At 47.9% G+C, this 27696-nt stretch overlaps 1 protein-coding gene across 1 annotated transcript; it reads right to left on the bottom strand.

The window, feature by feature from the left end:
- Positions 1-8799: 8799 nt before the first annotated feature.
- RRM2B (ribonucleotide reductase regulatory TP53 inducible subunit M2B) lies at positions 8800-26393 on the bottom strand. The gene is made up of 9 exons (XM_068396223.1): positions 26314-26393; positions 22777-22929; positions 20992-21108; positions 19929-20062; positions 18758-18852; positions 16258-16391; positions 12779-12883; positions 11579-11692; positions 8800-11097 (listed from the first exon to the last, which is right to left on the bottom strand). The coding sequence occupies exons 1-9, from the start codon at positions 26365-26367 to the stop codon at positions 10945-10947; spliced, it is 1059 nt and encodes a 352-aa protein (XP_068252324.1). The 5' UTR covers positions 26368-26393; the 3' UTR covers positions 8800-10944.
- Positions 26394-27696: the final 1303 nt, after the last annotated feature.

Here is a 27696-nt window from a genome sequence, read left to right as displayed (position 1 = left end):
GAAGTGTCCCACCTGCTTCATTTCTCTGCGTAGACACCGAGTAGGAGTTGTGGCATGACATTTAGGAGAGGCTTGCAGGGACAGGCTTTGAGCAGATCACATAGCAAGCCATCCAGCAGCCACTGTGCCCGGCACAGATTTTTTTCTGACATTCACTGCTGTCCTGGTTTGGCTCAAACCAGGCCAAATAGTCTTAGAGAACCCAAGGTCACTGCTTATGAGTAAAGAGCCGAAGGGGGTTGTACCTGCAGGGAGTAGTGGACGGGGCAGGTGACCCAGGATTGACCAGCAAGGTATTCCATCCCATACATGTCATTCTCACTTTCCTGTTTATCACTAACCCACTGCCTCCTGGAGGTGGGGCCCAGGAGGGAGGGGCCCTCCTGTCTCCCACTGATTGGTACCAGCTTTGCCAAATCTCCAGTTAAAAGCCTGCAGGTGTGATGGCAGTGGAGCTACTGCATTTTGCTCTCTGTCTGTGCTGGGGGGAGGTACTGCCTTTTCCCCTCTGCCTGTACTGGGGGGAGCAACTCTGCCTGAGGAGGATTTCCAAGCTCTTGATCTTGGTTTTGTACATATTTGTATATATTTGGTTATTTCTATTATTATTGTTATTATATTCTTTTTCATTATTCTAGTTTATTAAAACTGTTTTAACTTTCCAACCCATAAGTCTCTCTCCCTTTTCCCTTTCCCTTTCCCTTGGGGGGGGGAGAGGGTTAACAGAGAGCATCTGCCACCTGGTTAATAGCTGGCCCAGCTTTAAACCGTGACAGATTTATTGGTGCCCAACGTGGGGCTCGAGAGAAACTCCAACAGGTTACTCTGATAAGTTGAATCCTGGCTCTGGTGGGAGGAGACCCGGAGAGCTCAGCTGAGAGAATATCAGATTTCTTCCTTTGAGATTTACGAGGGGTTGGAAAGTTAAAACAGATAGTGAAGATGGTGATGTCATTTTTGAATGCTGTGTTATCTCATCTTTTTATGGAGTTTCTTTCACAATTGAGTATTGCAATGATGCCTTACCTGCCGTGGGCACTGTGTTATTGCTTGCTTCTTATGAATGTTTACATGCAGTTTAGCAGTGGGCGCTGGTCGAAATGTATTGTTTTGGTATGGGGTTTGATACTGATTTATGCTGTGATAAACTGGGCAGTCAATATTCCGATCTCTTATCTCTATGACACAATGATGGGCAGCTTTAATCGCGAATCAGTAGCAGCAACTTCATCTGCGCGCTCCAGGCGTCCTTTAGCAGATTCTGTTAATGATTACACTTCCAGTTTTACTTTGAGAAATAGCACCTTCTCCTTTTCTGCCAAGCTGATACCACCAGATTTTGCGAAATTAGGATGGTGCTGTCTAGGTGGCATGTTTTTATTTTTGTTTGTCCTGAATGTGTTTCTGATGTGGGATAAGATTAAATATCGGTGCAGGGACAGTTGTAGGTGTTATGCAGCCACCTCAGATCCTACAGTGTGTACTGCCACTACAGCCACTAAACCCACTAACACCTCGGCAGCCTGTACCACAGCTGTTACACCCCCCAAGATGGCCACTGCAGCTACTCAGACTCTCAGCACTCCCACGACAGCCACTGCATCTACTCAGACCCCAGCATCTATCGAATCTGTACCAATTGCTCCTGTAACCAGGAAGAAATACCAAAAGAAATCAGCTCGTGAAGTGAAGGATGATGACTCAGAGCCTTCTAAGGCAGAGCCATCATATGACCCAGGTGAGGGCCCTTCTCAGGCAGAGTTAGGGCCTGACACAGATGGGGGTTTCCTCGATCGTCCTTTTAAAGCAGACCCATCACAGAAGAAAGGTCCTTCTAAAGCAGAACTATCACAAGAGGACTCGGACGTAGAGATAACCTACCACTCCTTATCCCTGAAGGACCTGAGAAATATAAGGAAAGACTTCAGCCGTTATGACAGTGAACCTATTATTACCTGGTTGCTCCGATGCTGGGATAATGGGGCAGACAGCATGCAATTGGATGGCAGAGAAGCCAGACAGTTGGGATCCCTGTCCAGAGATGGTGGTATTGATAAAGCGCTCGCAAGAAAGTCAAACACTGTCAGTCTCTGGAGGCGACTCTTGTCAGCTGTAAAGAGCAGGTATCCCTATAAAGATGATGTTATGAGCCACCTAAGCAAATGGACCACTATAGAAAAAGGTATTAACTACCTTAGAGAACTGGCTGTGCAAGAGATCATTTATAGACACCCACGGGACATTGTAGATCCTGTAGATCCTGATGAAGTGGAATGCAACCGATCCATGTTCCGGAAGGTTGTGAAGAATGCTCCACCGACATATACCCATACATTGTCAATATTAGTATGGGGAGAAGATGATATGGCACATTCTACTGTGGGCGAAATGGCTAACTGTATGCGACAGTATGAAGATAGTATTTCTTCCCCACTGCAGGCACGCATCTCGGCTGTGGAAAAACTGACTAAGGAGAACAAGGACTCATTTAAACAACTGTCAGACAAACTGTCCATGATCGAGAATAAACTTGACTCTCTACCTACACAGGCGCGTGTTGCAGCTGTTAAGACAAAACGTTCTCCTACAGGACCAGCTCAAAGGAAAAGGAACACATCACGAGGTATCCTGTGGTTTGCCCTGCGTGGTTATGGGGAGGATATGAGCAGATGGCATGGACAACCTACCAGTACCCTACAGGCACGAGTACGTGAGTTGCAAGCTAAAAGAAATACCAGAGAGAATTTTTCTAGGAGGATGGCTGCTCCAGTTACCAGTGAGCAGGACCCCAGTCAGGGGAGATGGGCCTCAAATCACTTTTTCCCAAGTGTGAATAGGAGAAATGAAGGTCCAGTCCCTGTGAGCAGCACGAATCCATTTCTTGATTAGGGGGGCCCTGCCTCCAGCCAGGTGGAGGAGAGGGACAACCGGATTTATTGGACTGTGTGGATTCGATGGCCTGGCACATTAAAACCACAAAGGTATCGAGCCCTGGTAGACACTGGTGCACAGTGCACCCTAATGCCATCGGATCATAAAGGGGCAGAATCTATCAGCATTTCAGGAGTAACAGGAGGATCTCAAGTGTTATCTGTATTGGAGGCCGAAGTGAGCCTAACTAAAAATGAATGGAAAAAGCACCCCGTTGTGACTGGCCCAGATGCTCCGTGCATCCTTGGCATAGACTACCTCAAGAGAGGGTATTTCAAGGACCCAAAAGGGTATAGATGGGCCTTTGGTATAGCAGCTGTAGAGACTGAGCACATTAAACAGCTGTCTACCTTGCCTGGCCTCTCAGAAGATCCTTCTGTTGTGGGGTTGCTGAAGGTTGAAGAACAACAGGTGCCAATTGCTACTACCACGGTGCACCGACGACAATATCGCACCAATCGAGACTCCCTGATCCCCATTCATAAACTGATTAGACAATTAGAAAATCAAGGAGTGATTACCAAGACTCGCTCACCCTTTAATAGTCCTATATGGCCAGTGCGAAAGTCTGATGGAGAATGGAGATTAACTGTGGACTATCGTGGCCTAAATGAAGTTACGCCACCGCTGAGTGCTGCTGTGCCAGACATGCTAGAACTTCAATACGAACTGGAGTCAAAGGCAGCCAAGTGGTACGCCACCATAGACATTGCTAATGCCTTTTTCTCTATTCCTTTGGCACCAAAGTGCAGGCCACAGTTTGCTTTTACCTGGAGAGGTATCCAGTACACCTGGAATCGACTGCCCCAGGGGTGGAAACACAGTCCTACTATTTGCCATGGACTGATCCAGACTGCACTAGAAAAGGGTGGAGCTCCAGAACATTTGCAATACATTGATGACATCATTGTGTGGGGTGATACAGCAGCAGAAGTTTTTGACAAAGGGGAGAAAATAATCCAAATTCTTCTGAAAGCTGGTTTTGCCATAAAAAGGGGCAAGGTCAAGGGACCTGCCCGGGAGATCCAGTTTTTAGGGATTAAATGGCAAGATGGGCGTCGCCAGATCCCGATAGAGGTGATCAACAAAATAACAGCAATGTCCGCACCAACTAACAAAAAGGAAACACAAGCCTTCTTAGGTGTTGTGGGTTTCTGGAGAATGCATATTCCAGATTACAGCCAGATTGTACGCCCTCTTTATCAAGTGACCAGAAAGAAGAATGATTTTCAGTGGGGCCCTGAACAACGACAGGCTTTTGAACAGATTAAACAAGAGATTGTGCATGCAGTAGCCCTTGGACCAGTCCGTACGGGACAAGATGTTAAAAATGTGCTCTACACCTCAGCTGGGGACAATGGTCCTACCTGGAGCCTTTGGCAGAAAGTGCCAGGGGAGACTCGAGGTCGACCCCTAGGATTTTGGAGTCGAGGATACAAGGGCTCCGAGGCCAATTACACTCCAACTGAAAAAGAGATACTGGCAGCATATGAAGGAGTTAGAGCTGCTTCAGAGGTAATTGGTACTGAAGCACAACTTCTCCTAGCACCTCGACTACCAGTACTAGGCTGGATGTTCAAGGGTAAGGTTCCCACTACCCATCATGCAACTGATGCGACGTGGAGTAAATGGATTGCATTAATTACGCAGAGGGCTCGAATAGGAAACCCTAATCGCCCAGGAATCTTAGAAGTAATCATGGACTGGCCAGAAGGCAAAGACTTCGGAATGCCACCAGAAAAGGAGGTGACACGTGCTGAAGAAGCCCCACCATATAATGAACTACCAGAGGATGAGAAGCAGTATGCGCTGTTCACCGATGGATCCTGCCGTCTTGTAGGAAAGCATCGGAAGTGGAAAGCTGCTGTATGGAGTCCTATACGACGAGTCACAGAAGCTACAGAAGGACAAGGTGAATCAAGTCAATTTGCAGAAGTAAAAGCCATCCAGCTGGCTTTAGACATTGCTAAACGAGAAAAGTGGCCAAGGCTGTATCTTTATACTGACTCATGGATGGTGGCAAATGCCTTGTGGGGGTGGTTAAAGCAGTGGAAGCAAAGCAACTGGCAGCGCAAAGGGAAACCTATTTGGGCTGCTGAATTGTGGCAAGATATTGCTGCTCGGCTAGAGAAACTAGTCGTGAAGGTACGTCATGTAGATGCTCACGTACCTAAAAGTCGGGCAACTGAGGAACATCGAAACAACCAACAAGCGGATCAAGCTGCTAAAGTGTTCCAAATAGATTTGGACTGGGAACACAAAGGTGAACTATTTTTAGCTCGGTGGGCTCATGACACTTCAGGTCATCAAGGGAGAGATGCAACATACAGATGGGCTCGTGACCGAGGGGTGGACTTAACCATGGACTCTATTGCACAGGTTATCCATGATTGTGAAACATGCGCCGCAATTAAGCAAGCCAAACGGTTAAAACCTTTGTGGTATGGGGGACGGTGGTTGAAATATAAATATGGGGAGGCCTGGCAAATTGACTACATCACACTCCCTCAAACCCGCCAGGGTAAACGCTATGTGCTTACCATGGTGGAGGCGACCACCGGATGGTTGGAAACATACTCTGTGCCCCATGCCACTGCCCGGAACACTATTCTGGGCCTCGAAAAGCAAATCTTGTGGCGACATGGCACGCCAGAGAGAATTGAGTCGGACAATGGGACTCATTTCAAAAACAGTCTCACAGACAACTGGGCCAAAGAGCATGGCATTGAATGGGTATATCACATCCCCTATCATGCACCAGCCTCTGGGAAAATTGAACGGTATAATGGGCTGTTAAAAACTACCCTGAAAGCAATGGGGGGTGGAACCTTTAAAAACTGGGATAAACATCTGGCAGAGGCTACCTGGTTAGTTAACACCAGGGGATCTATCAATCGAGCTGGCCCTGCTCAGTCAGACCTTCTACATACAGTAGAAGGAGATAAAGTCCCGGTGGTGCATGAAAGGAATCTATTGGGAAAAACTGTCTGGATTCTTCCTGTAACGGGCAAAGGTAAACCCATTCGTGGGATTGCTTTTGCTCAGGGACCTGGATGTACTTGGTGGGTGATGTTGCAAGATGGTGAAGTCCGATGTGTCCCTGAAGGTGATCTGATTCTGGGTGAGACTACTTAAGTCTGAACTGCATGTTGTTGCTGCATAAGTGTCTTTCAGGTTAAGACAGTGGTGATGAGACCGGAGCTAGCTTCATCAAGTGGCGTCCAGTAACCTCCTCGAGTCTGACATCTTTACCCTGCAACCCGTGGGCACGAACCATGACAAAAGAGAGACTGCTAGCCAGAGAGACTGCTGAGAGACTGCTAACCAGATGGAAACCCACAATCCTGAACCAAATGAACTTGATGGACTTTTTGCATAAAGATGAATCATAGACTAGTGATATGTATATATATATTTGAAAATGAAAAGGTAGTGGTGATCTGAGTATGACATGAATGGTATGGAATAAGGGGTGGAATGTCCTGGTTTGGCTCAAACCAGGCCAAATAGTCTTAGAGAACCCAAGGTCACTGCTTATGAGTAAAGAGCCGAAGGGGGTTGTACCTGCAGGGAGTAGTGGACGGGGCAGGTGACCCAGGATTGACCAGCAAGGTATTCCATCCCATACATGTCATTCTCACTTTCCTGTTTATCACTAACCCACTGCCTCCTGGAGGTGGGGCCCAGGAGGGAGGGGCCCTCCTGTCTCCCACTGATTGGTACCAGCTTTGCCAAATCTCCAGTTAAAAGCCTGCAGGTGTGATGGCAGTGGAGCTACTGCATTTTGCTCTCTGTCTGTGCTGGGGGGAGGTACTGCCTTTTCCCCTCTGCCTGTACTGGGGGGAGCAACTCTGCCTGAGGAGGATTTCCAAGCTCTTGATCTTGGTTTTGTACATATTTGTATATATTTGGTTATTTCTATTATTATTGTTATTATATTCTTTTTCATTATTCTAGTTTATTAAAACTGTTTTAACTTTCCAACCCATAAGTCTCTCTCCCTTTTCCCTTTCCCTTTCCCTTGGGGGGGGGGAGAGGGTTAACAGAGAGCATCTGCCACCTGGTTAATAGCTGGCCCAGCTTTAAACCGTGACAACTGCGCACCAGTGGGAGAGGAGCCAAGTTGGTCCCCGCTGCTGAAGTCATGGAAGCATCCAAAATACCTTCTTTTCATCCATCCGTTGATCCCTTTTCATCATCTGTTGGTGATGACGTCCTCCTGCCTCTGCAGCAAGAGGCACTCACAAGGAACAGGCACTACCAAGGCCCCAAGATGGCCTGTCCTCACAGCTAGTCCACACAGCTCGCTGTGACAACTCTCCTCCTCGTACTACAAGCTTACTAGAGACGCTGCAGCAGTTACCCGGGGCCATTCTCAGAGTAGCACCAATCAAACAGTGTATGACAGCAAAAAAACCAGATTGATGATATGGATTTGTCCCCACAAACCCACCAGCAGCCACACTAGAGCCAATGCAGTGATGAATGGTGCAGGCAAAGCAACAGCAGCCCCAGGGGAAGGACGGTTCCTGGGTGAGCCCTTCAAGCAGATTCGGGAAGAAAGATCTGCAGTGCAGGAGCCCTCGGGTCAGCAGAGCTCAGCAAGAAGCTGCGATATTGTCAGCACCTCTGCCCGCCATAGAAATCTCTTGTCTGTCACTCACAAATCCTCTTTATTTCACTAGAAGGGTCAAAACACAACAGGGAATTCCCGAGCCCATCCACACAGCTACACTCAACCAGCCAAAGGCCAAAGTTACTGTTCAAAGCAGCCATGTGTGCTCCACACTGGCCAAACATGGCCATTCCTGAGATTTACCTGTATTTTAAGCTGAAAAAGCCTTAGCTTTAGATTCCTGTTAGCAGAGCACAGCTCTAGCCTCAGGGCTTGGGCAGCCTTGGTTCCTAGAGCCAGATTACGTACAATGGGATGGGAGAAGCCTCTGGCTGTGCCGCTGACATCATCTGTGCCCAGGCAGCGAGGAGCAGGGCAGGCAGCTGCCAGCAAACCAGGAGTAGCATCTCTTAAGAGCAATATTACAGTGTCCATCTTACCCTTCTGCTCCAGGGAGAGGGTTTGCTAAAACCTGACGTTCAAAGGCTTCTCCCCTCAACTCTGCTTTTGCGTATGTGTAGTGCATACGTCTGTGTGTACCAGACGCGTGCATCAGTAAGCACGTATATAAAGTTTATACACGCACGTGCGTACTTCTGCAGAGCGCAGTGAGGGGAGCAGTCCCCAGTCGCACAAGCATCCTCCCAGCAAACACATACGCAGCTACACTTAATATTAACACAACAGCATCTCCGGTGACTGTTTCTCTCCCAGAAGGAGCTCTAGAGAATATAAGCAACAGAAACATTAATATTTGCTGCCTCAAGGGCTCCTCCACCAGGAGGAAAACCCTCCCGGCGCATCCCCTCAGAAGGGCTAGAAGAAAGGTGCTCCTCTGGCAGACTGGGAGTGACGGGCAAGGAGGCCAGACTTGCTGTTTAACAACATTGAAAGGCAAGGATGAGAAGAGTGGCAGAATTGGATCAGCGCAGGGTCAGCCGGCCAGGGGCTGGCCGCAGCTCTGGGTGTGCTGCCATGCACACGGCATCCTCATCTGCTGCAAAAATCTTACCAGTCCAGCAACACGGCCTCTGGGCTGTCAAGAAACGCTAAGAGCGAGCTTGATAATCACCCCATTCCCGGGAACAAGAAACAGCATAGTCGAGAGCTCACAAAGCGCAAGACAGCGGATGGAGCACTCGTAACTTTCTCCCACAACCCAAAAGCTGTGAACACCGACTTACCCTGGCATGGCCCAATTTTATCATTTTGGATTTCACAAGAAAGCATGTAACTAGCAAACAAAGGCATGCTCCTCTCCACGTTCAAGTTTTATTGAAACTACACACATATTTTACACATAAATGGAGTGGGAGCTGTTGTACCAGACTTTGGTATCTCATATACATTTACAGAACCTGAGTACATAGCAGTTTCGTATTTGAATATTCTGTACACTCTCACCTTAATTCACAACACTCAAAACAAATGTCTTTGAGTACTTTTAGTGACATAAAAATAGGTTCCATTCCTCCAACAACAGACCCAGTTACAACAACCCTCATCAACACAGTATTTCTAAAAAGGTGCTCGATTTTCTCTCTGAGTCCACAGTTCTCTTGCAGTTGCAGGACGTTAGTGAGGGACACCCGTTCCAGGTTTTCTCTCTATTCTCCAGGTCCCCCTCTGCCCCCCCAAGTACCTTATGTCAAACGATGCAGGCTCTTCTCTAGGAAAAAAAAAGCCGTCCTGTTTCCATGCTCATTACATACTCATGATGTTTTACTGAGACCAAACAAAAAGAGTCAGTTTTGCTGCTCATTTTTACACCAGGGACAACCGTTCACTAGGAACTATGCTAAGGCAGTGGACCTATTTCTTGGAACTCAAGTACCCAGGGCTATGGCTGATCTGGGCTGGCAGGGAAATAACACTTATACCACCCCATCAGCAATAACCCTGGGCTGCCAGCTCATCTCATGCCAGGCGTATCGAAAGCAGCACAGGATATTTGCAACAATAAGAAAGACTTATAAAAGCTCTTATACAAATTGCTGAACGTTATGAAAAAATGCTTGGGTTTAATAAAGCAGAACCTTTTGTCTAGCTCATGTACACTCGCTTCACCTCTGAAAAAAAATGAGCCTATCTATTTGCAAATAATCCATCTACAATTGAAGAGTATCCCTTCCATCCCAAGTACCACTGCAGTGTGTTAGCCATTCTTCAATTGCTCCATTCTCTGCACATGACATCAAGAAATTAAAAAAAAAGTTTTCAGGCACACACTGGAACACACCAAAACCCAACCAGCAGTCCTTTGTAAGATGCTGCTAATCCATACTACTTCAAAATTTGTTTTGAAAAGAAGATTTGTATTCTGTGACAGCAGTTTCAATGGTTCACATTAAACACACAACTTGAAGTACCTTCATACACTATTGGTGCTTCCTTACAGCCCAAGTTGTATGTTTGTAGACCCTCAAGGGATAATCCCTTGGAATGATATGCCTTCTCACCCCATCAATGTACAAGTGAAACCGAGAAGGGGAGAGTATCGAATCACCCAGCACAAGAGAGGGAAGACAGACAACACTCAGAGCTGGCTGTTCCAGTGTCAGATGCCGACTGCAACTCAGCGCAACTACAGACTGCTTAATAAGGCACTTGTTCAGAGAGGCAGGGAAAAACAGGCAGCACAAGCCAAAGAACTACAGGATGTGGTTTTTCACCACTGTTAACATGCTTGTCTTTTCAAGGACCATTCAAAGGTGACTGACCTGCTCAATAACAGCTGTAAGACAAAAATCGTATGTATTTGTTTTAAACTCCTACCAATACCCACCAGGTTTGCAACCAGAGTAGAAACATTTTCAGACGGAACCCAGGTTAATGGGGAGATCAAACTGTATCCCTGGGTTTAATAAGATTTTATAGTTCATATCTTATTGTCTTCCACATTCACTTATTACTCTGTCTGCAGCAGGACAAAAGGGAAGAGCTTTTACTCTAGATCAAATCTACAAACATGAAAACAGAAACCATGAAAATAATTTATAGCAACATATATACATAGAGTGATACCTCACCTGGTTTTCAGATTAAAATACCATAACATGAGGTAAGTACGCAGTTTGCTTTCTTAAAACACTATCAAAGTCTTAAAAAAGTGGTAGCATCCAGGTCATTTTTAAAGACAGCAATCACAGCAGATGACGACTCGAGGGAATCTTAAAAAGTCCATCCTTTTAAAAAGCCATATACATTTTTTAAAAAAGGATCCCCCTTTTTTTTTAAATGACATGGAGAGAAATATATTTACTCCTCAGACAAACAACATGAAAACCCAGGAAAAACAATACCAGTAGACTCCAATTCCAGGAGAGGAAATGAAGACAACTTCACAGCAGAAACTGAGATGGGGAGAGGGAAACAGTCACCGTTCATTTGCCAAGTTATCAAAAATCTGCATCCAGTGTGAAGACATTGTCCATTGTTTCTGTCATAACAGCAAAACGTTGATATTCCGAAACCCGCTTCTCAAAGAAATTTGTTTTTCCTTCCAGAGAAATATTCTCCATGAAATCAAAAGGATTTTCTGCATGAAAGACCTGGGGAAGGGAAACACTATTATACTGGTGACTCTGATAGGGTAACAATGCTTTAAAAAACCCCAACAAACAAAACAGTCACACCCTTTCAAACTAGATCATCCCTTGCTGTAACATGCTGTGGAACCTATGGACACCTATCCAAGCAAATTCAGTACTGTCACTCCCCAGGAGTTTGGTCCATGGTGAAGTTCACCCGTGCAAGGTACTTATTATCCTTCGAGGACTGCAGCACTTGGGCACAGCCTAGGTTTCCCATTACAAACCTGCAGAGCAGCTGAAGGGAAACAATGCCCTAAATTGTTTTTGCTCTTTTAAATAGTGAAGCACATACATTAATGCTGTGGTTTCGGCTGTCACTCGCAGAAAGTGCAGGCGCTAAATATGACCTGCTCCCAGACACATGAAGAGAGTGCTTTGTGCTGACAGCTTTCCTGGGCTGTCCTGGCAGGCCAGCTTTTCGGGCAATTGCACCTCTTACCTTTGAGAACCCAAGCTCCATTAGTAACCGGTCGGCGACAAATTCAATATATTGTTTCATCAAAGTGCAATTCATTCCAATCAGACCTACAGGTAACGCCTCTGTTAGAAACTCCTAGAAGTTAAAATACAGACGACATTTAGAGAAATGAAATTTAAGAAGGGAAAAGGAGAGAAGACACCTGTGTTTCACAGTGACATAATTTGTGATATTCCAGGCTCCCCAGGCAGTTGTCTGAGTAAATAACTTGGCATCACTAAACTCCACAACTATCTTCTGTTTTCAGTAGTCGTTTGTATCTTCCTTTATTTTTAGCATGTTTTTCTGGAAAAGGCACAAGAATTTTTATTACTGCCCCTCTCATCTGCCTTTCCCCACCCCCCTCATAAGATGCCAAGCTGCAGTGTAAGCTTGAGCTCCAAGTTCAGTAAAACCTACAGACCATACTAGTGGGAGCATGAATAGATCCACAAATCTCCCATTTTCCCTAGCTTCCAGCCATTACAGAATGACAGATTGGAGAGGATAGTGATATATATGAGTGCTGAACCCAGCCACGTATATGTTTAGGCACCAATGCAATACCTGTCAGTGCTGTGAGGCAAAGCTGGGGCATTCGGCATCACCACAGTAGTTAGATGACAACAGAAAAGAAAGGGTAAATTACAATCCTGCCAAACACTCTGCAGTGCAGAAACTTGTAGTTACACATGGGTAGCACTTCATGTGAAAGAATGTGACAGCAACCTCAGAAAAAGTCAGAACTGGCATGGTACATGTGGCCAGAACAGACCCTGTTTTCTCCTGAGGACAAGCAGGGATGTGTATACAGTACGGAGAGGCAAAGATCCCTGAAAGAACAGAGGTAAACAAACTCCTCTCTAAGAGACAGTTGCAGTTGGACTAGATGATTGCTGTCCTTTCCAACTGGAACTGTTCTATCCTATACTAAATAAGAGTCTTTCTTCCTTTCTGTCGTTAAGGAGGAAACCTGCTGCCAGCTTTAGCTTCTCCCAGTTGCTTGACAAAAGTCTAACTCTTATTGTCACCATTAAGGAAGAGGGAAAGGATGGTATAATGCATCAGGGATCCAGGCTTGAGCCAAATATCAAATATGGAATCCCAAAAGGTAGAAGTTGTTTATTTTTGCACATAAGACTGGTCCTGCGCTGCCCATGACACTGTCACAGGCAGGCTTACCTGCTCAATTTCAACAGCATTAATGATGATCTCACGGACTCGCTCTTCTGACGGTCTGTTCACTAAATAATGGAACATTAGACAAGCAAAATCACAGTGTAGACCCTGAAATAACAGAGAAAAATGGGAAAAAAAAGTCAGTTTTTCCCTCCTCCACATAGTTTGCTCTTACTTCAAGGCAGGTTGAAATTTCCTAGCCTCCTGCTTCTTTGACAGTCTTAATGTTACCACGCACAGCAGGCACTTTTAGTTTACAACCCAGTTAGTAACATCTGAAATCCAACACACGTCACCTATATCAAAATAACGCTCAGCATACCTGTTTCTCAGGTAAATATTTTTGAGAGCTGCTCTACTGTGAGGGATCCTACACAGAGCCCTACTGGGTCCCTGCCTCCCGTCAGAGATGCTTTTGCAGAAAGACTCCTACATCAAGACCTGCAAAACTACCTGCCAGTTAACACAGACTGTTTACCTGCTCTCCGCTTCAAGATACCTGTACAGAAGTACTTGTTTTAAGTTCTTTTAGTAGCATTTCTTCCTTTGCTTCTCCTCACAGCATTTTCAGAAAGGAAGATTCAGACTGGAGTCACCAAATCCAAGATTAACAAGTCATCTCTCCACACAACATGCAGTAACTGTGAGGAATTCACTACTGCAACGTTCATAGGTTTGTAACACTTAAGGCTACCATGCCCCAACTCAATCCACCTTCACATTTCACCCAGCTATCCTGCACAGAGCCCAGTAAATTGTGTTCATTCCCAAGATAAGACAACATCAGGAGACTAGCAATCCCCCACAGTCTGAGGGTAGTACCAGACAGCTGCTCCAAGAGGTGCCTCAGTTTCTATTTGAGCTTGCCTGGCTACAGCTTGAGCCTCTGGCTTCAGTCATACCCACCGCTGCTAGACCAAAGGAGCACTGTGCTACCGTCCCTCCTCTCGACAGCAAGGTGGTGATTACAGCCTATAAGCACCATGAGAGCACGTTCAGAGTGAAAACCAGTCAGAAGGACTTGGCAGACTATGGGCTACGAGACAATCTCGTGCTATTGTTAACAAGGGACAAAACAAAACCAAGAAGCGAGAACTTTTTTGGAAAGGCTACAAAATCCTTGTGCTTCAGGTCATGAAACAGCCCTGAAACAACATAATGTGGGAAATACTCCCCCTCTAGGGACAGCATTAGCTGCCTGCTGCAGGGCTTCCCATGGTCCTACCCAGGGCAACATCACCAGCAGGATGCAGGATGTGCCTGGCTTCTCACCTGAAATGGTGTGCTCCACTGACTGGTGCTCCCAGCAGCTTTGCACCTTTAATAATCAGAGATGCACCAGCTCAAAGAACAGCCTGGGAACAGAGTCTGCAGCTCAAAAACCATATTGAGCGTTAACCATTTATCTGTTCAGGTGCATCAGAAAAAAGTTCATGTAGTTTTCCACTGTGGATTCTTTTTACTGCCACTGCTTTTGTAACAGCATTTCCTGGTTTTCGATGCAGGTGCTGTATGCATCAAGCCCTACCCTTCATAACAGCTCTGCAGTTGGAATTATGCCAGCAGAGCTCAAGAAAAGTTCAGTCTTTTAGTGCTTGACTCTGCAGAGAAGTACAGTTACACTGCTGTATAGAGGAACTTACATCTCATTCACCTGCAAGTGATCCTTCTAACAAACAAATACTTCCTCGCTTGCATGGATCAGTTCAGGATGACTCACAGAAACAGAAGACACAAGGAAGGTCAAGGCTGAAGAACTGTTTGGGTTTGCTTACTGATCATATCACTTTCTTCAAAAGTGTCTTTTAAATGAAAAGCATCTTGTAAGATGCCTCCTTTCAAATCAGTTTATCTAATCCATGGAAATTACTTCCATTATGATAAAGCTCTTTATTCTTTTATCATAGAATCATAGAATCTAGCACTGCCAAGTCCACCACTAAACCATGTCCCTAAGCACCACATCTACTCGTCTTTTAAATACCTCCAGGGATGGTGACTCCACCACTTCCCTGGGCAGCCTGTTCCAATGTCTGACAACCCTTTCGGTGAAGAAAATTTTCCTGGTATCCAATCTAAACCTCCCCTGGTGCAACTTGAGGCTGTTTCTTCTCATCCTATCGCTTGTTACCTGGGAGACCAACTCTGGTAAGCTCAAGTTCAAACCACTAGCGTGTTTATATTGCACACAAAACTGGTCTTTCTGCTTTTTCAGTGCTGATAACGCCATGAGTTGTGCGGTGCCTAAAGCCAGGCCCCAACCGTAAGCAACCACTGCCAACTGGCAGGCAGCGGTGCAGGAAGCAGTGAAAAGAAAGGGCACTTGTCAGCACGTGGCCTGTCACATTTGGTGTGCTGACATGCAGCCCCTCAGATACATCACATCTTAAGCTAAGAAGCACTCCTCTCTAATGCAGACGTGTACCTGCCCCCTCCCAGGAGATCCTACCGCTGTGCAGCAATGCAAGAACATAGAGAGGAACGATATCTGCTGCTTCTGCAGCAACCTGCCATAGCTGGCCAGGCGATGGATGCAGGTGGCTGTCTGCAAGCTCTGGGACCCACAACTAGGGGCAGACGGGTAGCGGTACAAGGAGGCCACCTGAACCTGACTGAAGCAGTTAAGGCAGAGCAAGGCTCAGAGTCATGTCCTAGCTAGGTCCTTGCCCAAGCCAGCCCCCCCATGCAATTCCACACCAGTCCTTGGGCAGACAGGCCTTTGCCTCCCTTTGTGGCACAGGAAAACAAATGTTCCCTTCAATCCAAAAAGCCCACCTTTTTGATCATACTATGCATTGGGGTATTGCTAATATTCATGTTTACTCCCTTTAAAAACTGGTATTTCTGCTGAGGGACATAGCAGCACCTAGGCTTTAAGTTCATTAGTAACTTAAAGCTAGAAGCCTGCTTCTTCCCCCTTTTTACCAATATTCTGGGAATAGCCTGCCCCTTTGTAGGACTCCAATCTTCCTACTTGTCAGCAGTTACAACTCCTCCATCAGGCTGCAGAAACAGGGTCGGGCACCACTCTGGGGGAAAGGAAATCCTTTCTCTGTGTTGCCTAGGAGGTGACGTTAAAGCAGACCCAGAAGGTCTAGGAAGCATGGCCTGCAGTTACCTGGCAGGTAACCAGGACCTCTGTGCTACCAGGACAGCGGACTTTCCCTGGAAAACCCTGCTGCTGACACCGGCTAGCAGAGAACCTATCCAGACTTCTACCATCTCCTTGGTCTCCAGCACTGTCAACATTAAAAAGGCTCCATCGTACCCAGAAATGCATCCCCTGCTCATTGCTGGATTCTCTTTTTCACTGGTTCCTACCCAAACACTGCTTTCTGCTCTCTTCATCTTCCCTCCAACCCTCCCTGCCACCAGAGGTGGGATGCTCTGGCAACACTATGGGATCTTTATGAATATAATTCTGCCCTTCCCCTGGAATCTCACTTTCCTTCCCAGATAGTATGTAGGACATGACACATTACCTCATCTCTGCTAATAAGTTCATTGGAGAAAGTCAGTCCAGGCATCAGGCCCCTCTTCTTCAGCCAAAATATAGCAGCAAAGGAACCCGAAAAGAAGATGCCTTCAACTGCAGCAAAGGCAACCACTCTCTCACCTGTTTAACATAACACATTTTCACTTAGACACAAAATAGTCTCTTGCTCGTCAACAAGATGCACCATTTGCATCAGACAGACCAATGCTGGAGAGGAACAATCCCCTTTGCAGCACCAGGTGCCGTATCTGACCACATCTTTCAGCAGCTCCCGAGGCATACAGGGTCTACACACACAACAGCACTTAACCACAGGCAACCCCAGCAGAACTGAAGAACCAGGGCACCCACTGAAACTGCCACAGGTCAGAAGGGAAAGAACATAATTGTCCAAAGTGGCCAAGACATTCGTACTCCTCTATTTCTTTCTCCTAAGAGGCAGGAAAATGGCTGTGTAACTAACAGACAAAACTGAGAGAAGAACAGATCTCGTATAAATTAAACAAAAACGCCCTCCACCTCAATTTCGGCCTGTTGAGAATCTACATAAAACCATATTCTTACAAGAGTGGAAGAACACAGAACATAATAACTATTTATATTATCCCACCTTTCACCCAAGGAAAGCACAGCATTATTGGTCCCACCTCTCCCTGTTCTCTACAGGAATGTATTTCTTCAGACTACAAGATCATCTGACTGCTTGGTGAAGACATATCATTCCACGTTGTTTAAAATAAAAAACTTCACAACATCCTTGGGTATATTCTAACATGAAGAGCTTTTGCATTAAGTGCTGGTGCTTTTCTCAGTAAGAACTGCATAGAATTCGGTTTAAAAAATAAAATAACCCCAAAAGAGCCAGATGTCCCGCTTCCTCTACGAGGTGCAAATGCCATCTGCTGGCTAATCTGAAGAAATTCAAGTTAGGAAAAAAAGCATGAAGAGCAACACGAACTTACAACTATATCACAGAAGTTACCAAGGAAAGAATTTGTCTGGTAACACTAAAAATCTCCTAGGCTACTTCTAGAGAGGAGTGGAGGAAGGCTGCTCATACAAGATAGGTTTAATGAAGTACAAGACTGAATATCGATATGGTTTTTACTACATTCCACCTGACTATCATACAAATGAGTTATGATGAAACAAAAATCACCCATCAGCAGCACCACATAACATGAGTGCATGCTGGGAGGCTCAGAGTCCACCGAACAGATACAGCAATTGAACTCTAAGCATAAGAAATCAACCAAAGCTGCAGAGATCCAGCTGCAGGCCAGGTCCCCAAGCTGGAAGGAAACACCAACCAAACAAGCCAGCCAGCCACTTTCATATACTGTATCTCATAATCCATAACTGTAAGGCCTGGGCCCCCCAAATGTTTTAAACTTGGGAAGTTTTCTCAATAAGATGAAAAAGCAGAAGAGTAGAAAGGTACTTTACAAAAATTTGGATAGAATGCATGAAGTTTGGGGGCAGGGAGCGGGGGGAACATCGCTTTTTGAGTTAGGGAATCTTCTGATTCCTGGCACACCACACACTGCTGGAAGATGACTGAAGGAGATGAAGAAGGGACTCCACAAACAGCAAGCAAAGCCAGACTGGGGAGGCAGTGGGACACTCCAGGACAGGAGAATCTACAGCTACAAAAAGAACCCCACTCAAACAAGAGCTGTGAACAACAGATGCTGCAGAAGAATGGTATTCAGATTTATTTTGTTTGTCTGGCTAAATCTCTCCATCTCCTACACCTTCTCTAAGTATAGGAGATGTCTGGTTTAGAAGATTCACCAGAGTCTGCCCATCATTCATTTCAGCTACGACACATCCTTCAGAGTCAACACTGTAAGCTGAACGCAGAACACTGGAAAGGATGCCCTGCACCATGCTGATGGAAGCTGAGCCAGTGTCCCAGCTCTGAAATGAGGCACAAAAACTAGAAACCTGGTTCCAAGAGCAAACCAGAAACACCAGAGACACGAGATTCTTGGATCTTTTTTGCCCAGGCTGAGTCATGCCGTCACAAAAAAAGGCTAACATCACACACGAATTTCTCTATATGAACATGGACACAGAAGAAGCCTGGACTTGGAAGACTTCAGCTGCCCAGTTCTGAACACTGGAGTACAAAACAGGAGCTAACTGGAATAAATAATCAGAATTCCTAGAAAACAAGGTCTTCAAGCAAAAACTGAAGAAACTAGGGTTGTTCAGTACAAAGACAAAAAAAAGACAGAGAAACCCACAAGCATTTTTAATAACATGATTCTAGTGGGCACAGCCATTACTATATTGCTTTAGCCAAAGATAAAAACATACATGCTCACCAGAATTTAGTTCTAGTTCTTTAGTTAAACCAGAGACCCACAAGCCACTACATCATCTGTGGAGAATTTCATTTCACATTCCAGGGATGCAGCTCACTCCCAGAGGATTAGTTTGTGACATGTGCAGCAGAAACAAGTTTTTAAGAAGCTACACACCAAAAGTAGATTCTCTGTCTTCAATCCACTTCAGAGCCCAGTCTGCTTTCTTCTTGACACAAGGCATTGTTTCAATAGCATTAAATAAGAAATCCCTATAGAAGAAAACAAAGAGAAAACAACAAAATAATAAGAAGTGATTTACGTAAATCTGCCCTGGTTGATCCTACTGGCTCCACCAGACAGAGGAATCCATTATGCCAGGCTCTGAACTAACACAAGCAAGAGACCGTTCCCATCCCAAATGGGTGATGATCTCTGATAACAAGGGCACAAGGACGTAGACATGCAGAAAGTGACAAACCCAAGGTCTCAGAGGAGGCAAGCTTCAGAGATGGGAAGTGAACTCAATCATCCCACCCCAGGAAGGCCCAGCCACCAGACGATGCTGCCTCCCAGACTTCAAGCCAGATGGCAGCCACTTCCTACCCACCAAGCTAAACTGCATCTCGCCCAACTCCACAAAAGGAACTGGACAATTCCCACGAGCACAGGCTCTGTTCACATGCTAAACACCTGAAAGGAAACCTTGTGATCCTCCCACTGTCACCACACAGGATGCCACCATGGGAAACCAAGCTCTGCCTGACCATCACCACGGTGGAGTCTCTGAGGGAAAGTGCTTCTTTTCAAATGTATTATCATTTGGACTAGGAAGTTCTCCAGACAACAAAGGTGAAAGGGCTCTCCAAAGAACCCAACACTTTAAAAATAAGCAGTTCAAGTTGTATGAAAAAGCACCACCAACAAAAAAGCTAAAAGGATGCAATACATTGATTAGTGTATGTTAGAAACATCAGCTGGATCAGGAGCACTCAATTTCCCGAGGCAGATCCTTGCTGATGTGAGAGCAAGCACCTCAGGAGCATAGTAACCACAAGGAGTTGTCTAATCTTTAACAACATTTCACATAGTCCGCACTCCCTGCAATGAAAGATTTATACAAATATTAACTAACCTTCTGACACTCCCACACCAGTCTGTGGGTCAGTAATACTTCTCTTCGTTTTGGGGGTCAGGCATGCAGTCCTTGAAAGCTTTAAGGAACCGTCCCCAACTCCCCCAGTAAGTCAGCATGAAACAGAAGACAGCTGCTGCTGCTGCCCAACAACGATGCCACTGGACTAGGTGACAGATTTCCCATGGGTCTGTAACACATCTAGAGGTTTACCTTTTCTCAGGATCTTTGATGTAGGTGTCTATGAGCAAGCTATACATCTCGGAGTGAACGTTCTCAATGAGGATCTGAAAGCCATAGAAACAACGAGCTTCTGGGACCTGCACCTCCTGACTAAAACGTGCCACCTACCAAAAACAGAAAGCATGGCAATGAGCACAGTAAAACCAGTCCTGCATGAGTGCTCTAAGCTTAACGAGAGAGACAATACATCTCTACCACAGAGAAAGGATGGGAGCAGTTCAGCCCTCCTTTATTCACAGATATGTCAACAGGATAGGTGTGGTGCAGAAGAAAAAAAAAGCAAGCTAGCTACAAGTAAATACATCTGCTGTGCATATTGGACAGAGAGCTGCAGTGAAGCATGAGGGCACACGTACACAGAGAACTGCAAAATATTGCAATAGTAAATACTTCATATTCCACAAAGTCTCAGACTTTTTGTTCATCATTAAAAAAACCAGTATGACATAAGACGTGTTCATGCAATATATGCACATATACTACAACATATTCTACACGTTATAGACATTCAAGATCTACACTGGGCATTTGCAGCCAGATACCACTGATAACCTGTGGTGAGACATTCTGCAGCCCGGAACTGATTTCAGCAGAAAGATTTCCCCACCTTTTTAGCAGCACCCACCTGCAGCCCTAAAAGATTCTAGGATGCTGTTCAGTGAGAGCAAAATGGATTTTACCAAAATGAAGAATACAGACCATGGCACAGCACGATCCCTCCCTACTTCTCATCTAACACAAGTACAGGAAGAAGAGTAGGGTTCTATTAATTAGTTGAGAAATGTGGATCAATACAGCCAGGCAGAAGGCTGAGCTTAAAAACTGTGTCCAAGAGTGATATGGAGTCTTGCTGACCACAGCTGACCCCCGCAGCAGAACAAGCTGCTTATTCCCCTTGACAAAGGTGAGATGATGGGAAGAAAAAAAAGTACGCATTTAATAAACTTACACATTAATGTGAGAAAACCGAAACAAAAAGCCAATAAGCCAACAAAATGAGTAAGTATGCAAGCCCTCTGTAAAGCTTTCTCACCAGGTTTTCATTTACAATTCCATCACTGGCTGCAAAAAATGCCAGAACATGAGAGATAAAGTATTTTTCATCTGCTTTCAGCTTGTTCCAGTGAGGAAGGTCCTTTGACAAATCAACCTAATGAAAAGAAAAAAGAAAAACGTTATTGCTCTTTTGATTTTGTCATTCTGTGAGAACAGAAGCAGCCTAGTCAAATGACTGAGGCAGAGTTTTGGTGTTTGCTCTCAAATCTTTTCATGTAGAGAATTTAAACACATGCGACTGTAAAAGACACCAGACACGCTGCAGTACTGCTGTCTCCCTCTGCAACAGTAACATCACGCGTCTGCTTCGCACTTTACACTTTGGTAATTTGGAATAAAAACCAGTGTCTATTGAATTATAAACAAATCAGATTTTGGAAAGCATTAGTATCTTCTTCTCATGAGTATGAACACGCACCAATAAGCAGAGCTCACTCTGAGACCCTTAAACTCAACTTGAAATAAATGCTGATACTCCCAAGAAACCTAAACCCAGGTGTGCCAAAAGATGGGCTGAGGAGGCTTTTGCCCTTGGCAGGTGTTGAGGCTCCATCCTGCCAAAGAACGGCACGGGGCTAACGCTGTGCAACTGCTCTCGTCTAGCAGACTGAACTGTAGCCATGGTAGAAAACCACAACTTCCTTCACATAGGGCTTTTTTGTTTGTTTGTAGAGATTTCTGAACCACAGCAGCAGTTAAGTAGGGCCAGATGTGAAAAATACAGAGGCCTAAAAACTTATATATGTGTATATGTGTGTCTGTATAAACATGTACATATATACGTGTATATAAACACATACACACACAAACCAGTTTTACAGTTAACTTTCCAGTTCATTTGGAAATGTACTGACAGATGGTAGGACAGTACAAGAAAGAATGAGTAATATGATAAAAGGGCAATGCTGATCAGGCAGGAATTTAAATGCCTTTTCTTCAACAGCTTAAATCAACCTGTTCTGCAACAGGGCAGCAAGCCTCCGGGGCAGGCAATGGAGTAGCACTTCTACGGACAGCTGCCCCTCACCATCCCATGCTGCTTTCTGGCCTGTTGAGAGCCTGCCAGTGCTTTCAGCTCACTCCTCTGCAATTGCAGATCCCTGCTCACAAAGGAGTAAAGGCTGCAGAAGTGTCAAGTTGGAACAACCAGCTCAGCTGGCGCGTAATCTCTCCAGATCAGTGCAGTGTTCAGAAGCCTCTATTGCTGCAAGCGCAGCGAGCTGAGTACTGCTCAGGTCTGGCTAACCAGCAACCTTGGGGAAAAACTTAGCTTGCTTTATAACATGGGGCGAGCATCTAACCAGGGCAATCAGGAGTCAATTAGAAGCATTTTCAGCAAGCTTCCCTGATTATCACCATCTTTCTGGAAAATGGGTGCCTAAGATTAAAGAGCAGCATTCACATGAAATTGCCCAGAACACCTTACACAGGCAAGGAGTTAGTTGCAGGTACAGAGACCACAGCAGGGTAGGAGCTATCTGACCACAAATCAGAGCTATCTGACTTAGGCTCCCTCTGTAACCAGGGAAGCACCCCAAGATACAATTCCACCTCATCCTAAACCAAACACCTCAAACAGCTCTGCTGAATCGTCCTGTGGGAGCAGCTAGCTTTCCAGCGCCCATGAAGGGAGTCCTCCTCTGGTGCAGGCACCTCGTGTTTGATGCAATTAACTCCAACCCTTACAACACAGAAGACAGCAGCAAAGCTAGGAAGCAAGCGTCTGAACACCTTGTGCTGAAACCCTGGCCCCAGGGCTCACCTCTTCTGCTGTCCAAAAGGAGGCCTGAGCCTGTTTATACATTTTCCATATGTCTGGGTACTGGATGGGGAAGACGACAAACCGGCGAGGATTTTTTCTGAGAAGAGGCTCCTCGTCAGGGTCCAAGCCATTTTCAGCAGCACTTGGAGAGCTCTGAAGATAAAAAACAGTTCTGGTTAAGGTCGCTGTTACTTATTCCTCCTCTTCCCCATATCCCAAAGGTGTCGTTCAAAAGCCACCCGTGTCACTCTGAGACTCACCTGCCCGCCTCGGGTGGACGCACTACCCGTCCCTGGGGTACCTGCCCCCTCGCCCTCCATCTGCGCTGCAGCTGCCAGGGCGGCAGTGCTGCCTGTCTGCCCGGCTCCACTGGCACCCCGCACACTAACCGCCCCCTCCCAGCTGCGCCCGACGCCTGCGTGCCAAAGAGAAAGCCCTTCTGCAGCGTGAGGAGGAAACCTGCCCCGGGAGAGGACGTCAGCCGCTGCGGTACTGCACACGGGGAGCTGTGTGCAAGGTCACCGCGCTGCTGCCAGCCCGCACCCAGCACAGCTCCGCGAGGCTCACCGCCCACGTCACCTCCAAATCGTTCGCTTGGGCCTGGATGGACTTTCTTAAAAATGCCATGAGATCACAGCAACTAATCCCGTTCGGTAGAGGAACAGCCCTGTGCCACAGCGAGTCTCTGCACGGAGGCTCATGTGTGCAACCCTGTGGTGAGCAGAAGGCAGCCTGCACACCAGCGCGGGTCTGGCGGCTGCTCCGGAGGCTGTCCCTCGGGTGCTGCTATGAAGCTACGTGCCTCTTTCCAACAGCAGGCAGCAGGAAAATCCCTGCCTGGAGCCCCCCAGCCCCACCCTGCTCCCTCTGCACGGGCTCCCGGAGAACGTCCGTGCACAGCTCTTCCTCAGAGAGCTGCCAGCCCGGCCGAGGTGGGGACAGCTGATGTTTAGGAGACAGGCCAGTGAAGAGCAGCACGGAGAGGGCACTCCGTGGGCAGGGCCTTCACCTGGCCTCCAGCTGGGGACATCGGCTCCCAGGACCAACGCCAGACAGCATCCCTGCCAGGCACATCACCAAGCACCTCCTGAAGACCACCGTTGTGAAGAGCTGTCAGGATAGCTCGCTGCAGCCTCTCCAGAAGGGCTGGTGACTCACACCCATCAAAAGTTTAGCCAGCAGGACACTTTTCTGGGTCGGTCCTGAGGTCCCACTGACACTGCTGAAGAGAATAACTAACCACAGGCAGTATATGAGGTATTATATATAATACTTGTTACCTAGCCTGTTTGTTAATGCAGTACGTGTCTTGGTACAACTCAGCTGAAAATTCATGGAAGATCCTTCTCTAATTCAATTTTGGATGCACGGCACATTCTGATCGCTGCTGGGGCTTCAGAGCAGCCACCACCTTGCGCTGAAGGAGCACAACGTGTTCCCAGCCCTGCCTTCCTGGCCCCGGGGGACACTGGCAGGGGTACAGGGAGCTGGAGAAGGTAACAGTCACCAGGCCAATACACCTCCTGCTTTCAGTCTGCACCCTAGGTCTTTTCCTTAATCCCATGATGATGCCTAAAACAGTCAACACGCACCATAATAATGAAGACCATCCAGTTTACAACATGAACGTGCTACTTTCTGTTCAGACAACATGAGCCAAATGCATAAAGAGCTGACGCTGGTGGGCACAGCCCAACCCCTGGCTCCAGCAGGGTCAGCCAGAGCAGACTGCACAGGACCGAGTCCAGCCAAAGTTTCAGTCTCCAAGGATGGAGACAACACAACCTCTATGAGCAACCTGTGCCAGAATTTGACCACCTTCACAATAAACAAGTGTTTTCTTACATGCAAATGGAACCTCCTGTGTTTCAGTGTGTGCCCATTGCCTCTGGTCCCATCACAGGGCACCACTGAGAAGAGCCTGGCTCCGTTTCCTTTATTCCCTCCATCAGGTATTTACACACACAGATGAGATCCCCCAGAGCCTCCTCTTCTCCAGGCTGAACAGCCCCAGCACTCGTGGCCTCTCTTTGTATGAGATGCTCCAGTCTCTTAACCATCAGCCCTTTGCTGGACACATGCCAGTACATCATATCCCAGTTATTGTGCAACTGCTAGAGATAAACTCTTCTGATGGTAACAATAAATCCAACGGACAACAAAGACTGCCCGTTAGTACTGAAGCTCTTTCCATTAATTTCAAATTCAGCAAACTAGGAAACAATTAACATATACATACCCATACAACCACCACACCACAGCAACAGCTACGTGTGCAAGTCATCTCGGTTACATGCCCTATGTCAGCTGTAGCCAGGGAAAAACCTAAAGGCGCTGGCAGAGCCCGCACTCTGATGCGGCATATACCACGTCACGCTTCGCGACCTCGAGCTCTTCCGCACGCCAGGGAGAGGCTGCACGTGCATCCCATGAGCTGCAAAGGCTTCAAGCCAGCCCTGGGCAGCTCAGGCCACGCCAGCCGTGAGGCCGGGAAGATCGCCGGCGCTCCCGGGAGAGACCGCTCCCACCGCACAGCGGCTGAGGACCACCACGCCTGCCGGGTCTGCACGCCCGAGGGGAAGAGCACAGGGCTACCGTTGGCCTCTGGCAGGCCAGAGCGAGCACCTCTTCACCGTGGGTACAGCACACCGCTGTTCACAGAGGGAAACATTAAGGGTTTTTTTTTGGCCCAGTTTTTGGAAACTTGAGTACTGCTGAGATGCAAAGGTTTGGGAAGACCATGTAGGTTTCTCTGCTGTAAAGATCCTTCACCCTCGCACACCTCGGCCTGGCTTCGCAGGGTCATGCTGGGACGAACCCAGATGCCTCCCAGGGCAGACTCTCCTGGTCCGCAGGGGCTGGGCAGCCAGGACCCCCGACAACACCCACGCCTGCCTCCGTGGCAGCTCGGGGCGGAGGGGACAGGCTGTGCCGCCCCCACTCCAGGCAGGCAGGGCTCTGCAAGCCCAGACCCCATAGGGCGGCAGGGCCCCGCGCTGCCCGTGCCCTGCGCCAGGAGACTCAGGGCCTGCCGGGCCTGAACGGGACCGGGGCCCGAATCCCGAATCCCGGCCGAGTGTACTTATCCACCGCACAGACGTTCCCAGCGCTGCCCGCAGTCACGGCGCCCGAAAGGCACGTCCCTCCCTAGCCGGAGCTGGACAAGGACGCAGGGGCGACCCCCGCGCCTTTTCCAGGGCTACCCAAAGCGCCGCCACGGAACCGTGTCAGCAGATCTCCAGGGCAGGCGGAGGTGAAGCCACCGCGGCCGGGACCCCTCCGTGCCAGGCCGAGGAAGGCCTGGCCTGGCAGGGAGGCGGCAGCAGCTGCCGGCACCCCAGCGGTGCAGGAGGCCTCGGCGCTCCGCTGGAGCCGGCGGCTCGGGGAGGGCCCCGGCCGGGAGGGTGCCTGCGAGGCCGGGGATGCGGCAGCGGCGGGCAGGGCTGCGCTGCCTCCCGGAGACGCCCACCCGGCCACGGCGCCTCTCCCCGGCGAAACACCCGCGGCGGGCCCCCACCGCCCCGGGCCCGGCCTTACCCGCTCCGGCCCGGCCGCCTCCTGCGGAGCCGCTCGCCCCCGCCGCTCGCCCATGGCCGGCGGCGACTGGGCCGCGAGCAGGCGTCGGCGATTGAAGGGGGAACGGCCGCGGCCGCTCCTCCTCCCCGGGGCGGGGCAGGCAACGGCGGCAGCCCCGGGCCCCGGCGCCGGCCCCGAGCACGGGGCGGCCGCTGAGCAGGAGCCGGTCCCGCAGCGCTGGGCTCCCGGCGGCGAAGGGCTCTGCGGCAGCCGGTCTCCAGCGAGACCGGGGAAAGGAGCGGGTGGTTAGAGCAGGTCCCAGGGGACAGCCAGCTCACTCAGGTCGGTGCCTACTGGCCCCGCTCTCCGTGCCCAGACCGACGGAGACACAAACCGAGGCAGGCAGAGCATTGATTGCAACTGGTAAGTCTTATTTTGTAAGGAAAAAAAAACAAAAACAACAACAACAAAAGAAACAACCACCCAAAATTAGGAGGAAGTCCTACAGAAGCCTCCGAAAGATGATAATGGCTGATGAACTAGCAGAGGGAGCTACCTGCTTTGTTGCAAATATTTACTGAAGAATGTGTACAGAGCTGAAGAGAGCAGTGGCAGCTGTCACCGAGACATAACCTGAAGCATCTGTTACTGGGTACAGGTGGGCACTCTAAAAGTGTACAAGAAAGAGCAACCTATGTAAGAAAAAAGTAGTATTTTTTAATCCATCCTGAGCTAATACAGACCTCAGAATACCCTCCAGTAACTGCGCGACAGACATACAGAGTTGTGGTGCTTGGAGGTGCTTGCAGGGGCCTGCGAGGGCAAACACCGTGAGTGAAAGTACCATTGACATTTCTTTCTGTCACTCCTTGCAAGCAGCAAGATTTCATCCAGGGCTGGGAACCGTCGGAGTTCAGTGGTTTCCTCTCCTTTCCTCATCCTGAAGCTGGCCAGGCCCTCAGGCCCCTTTCCTGTAGACACGTGGGTCATTGATCAAAACAATCAAACAGTCCGTAGGAAAAGGAGAAGAAAAGTCCCACCCAATGGGTACAGCCTGGTTTGTCATGAAGACCTGAAATCAAAGACACAAATCTAAAAGCAAACACCAGTGAGCAAGCAGTAAAAGTTTGTGGGCACCGAGACAGGCAGGCAGCACACAACCAGGACTGAGACACTCTTTAGAGGCCAAGAGAAATGCCCGGAGCCCGCGGTGGTCCCTTCAGGAGAAGGAGGAGGACCTGGAGGCCTGGTGTTCCTCAGTGGAGACGAGTCCATAGACACTGTGAGCCATCCCCGCGACCGCTGTCTGGTGCTCACAGTCCAAGCACTGGCCAAACATCCCCAGCTGCCCCACAGCCAGGAAGGTACATAGTGCACAGGTAAGGGCTTCAAGGGATTCTGGTA

Source organism: Nyctibius grandis, chromosome 3 (genome assembly GCF_013368605.1).
Source record: "Nyctibius grandis isolate bNycGra1 chromosome 3, bNycGra1.pri, whole genome shotgun sequence".
In the NCBI taxonomy this organism is placed as follows: Eukaryota; Metazoa; Chordata; class Aves; order Nyctibiiformes; family Nyctibiidae; genus Nyctibius; species Nyctibius grandis.
This window is presented reverse-complemented; position numbering and strand designations above follow the sequence as displayed.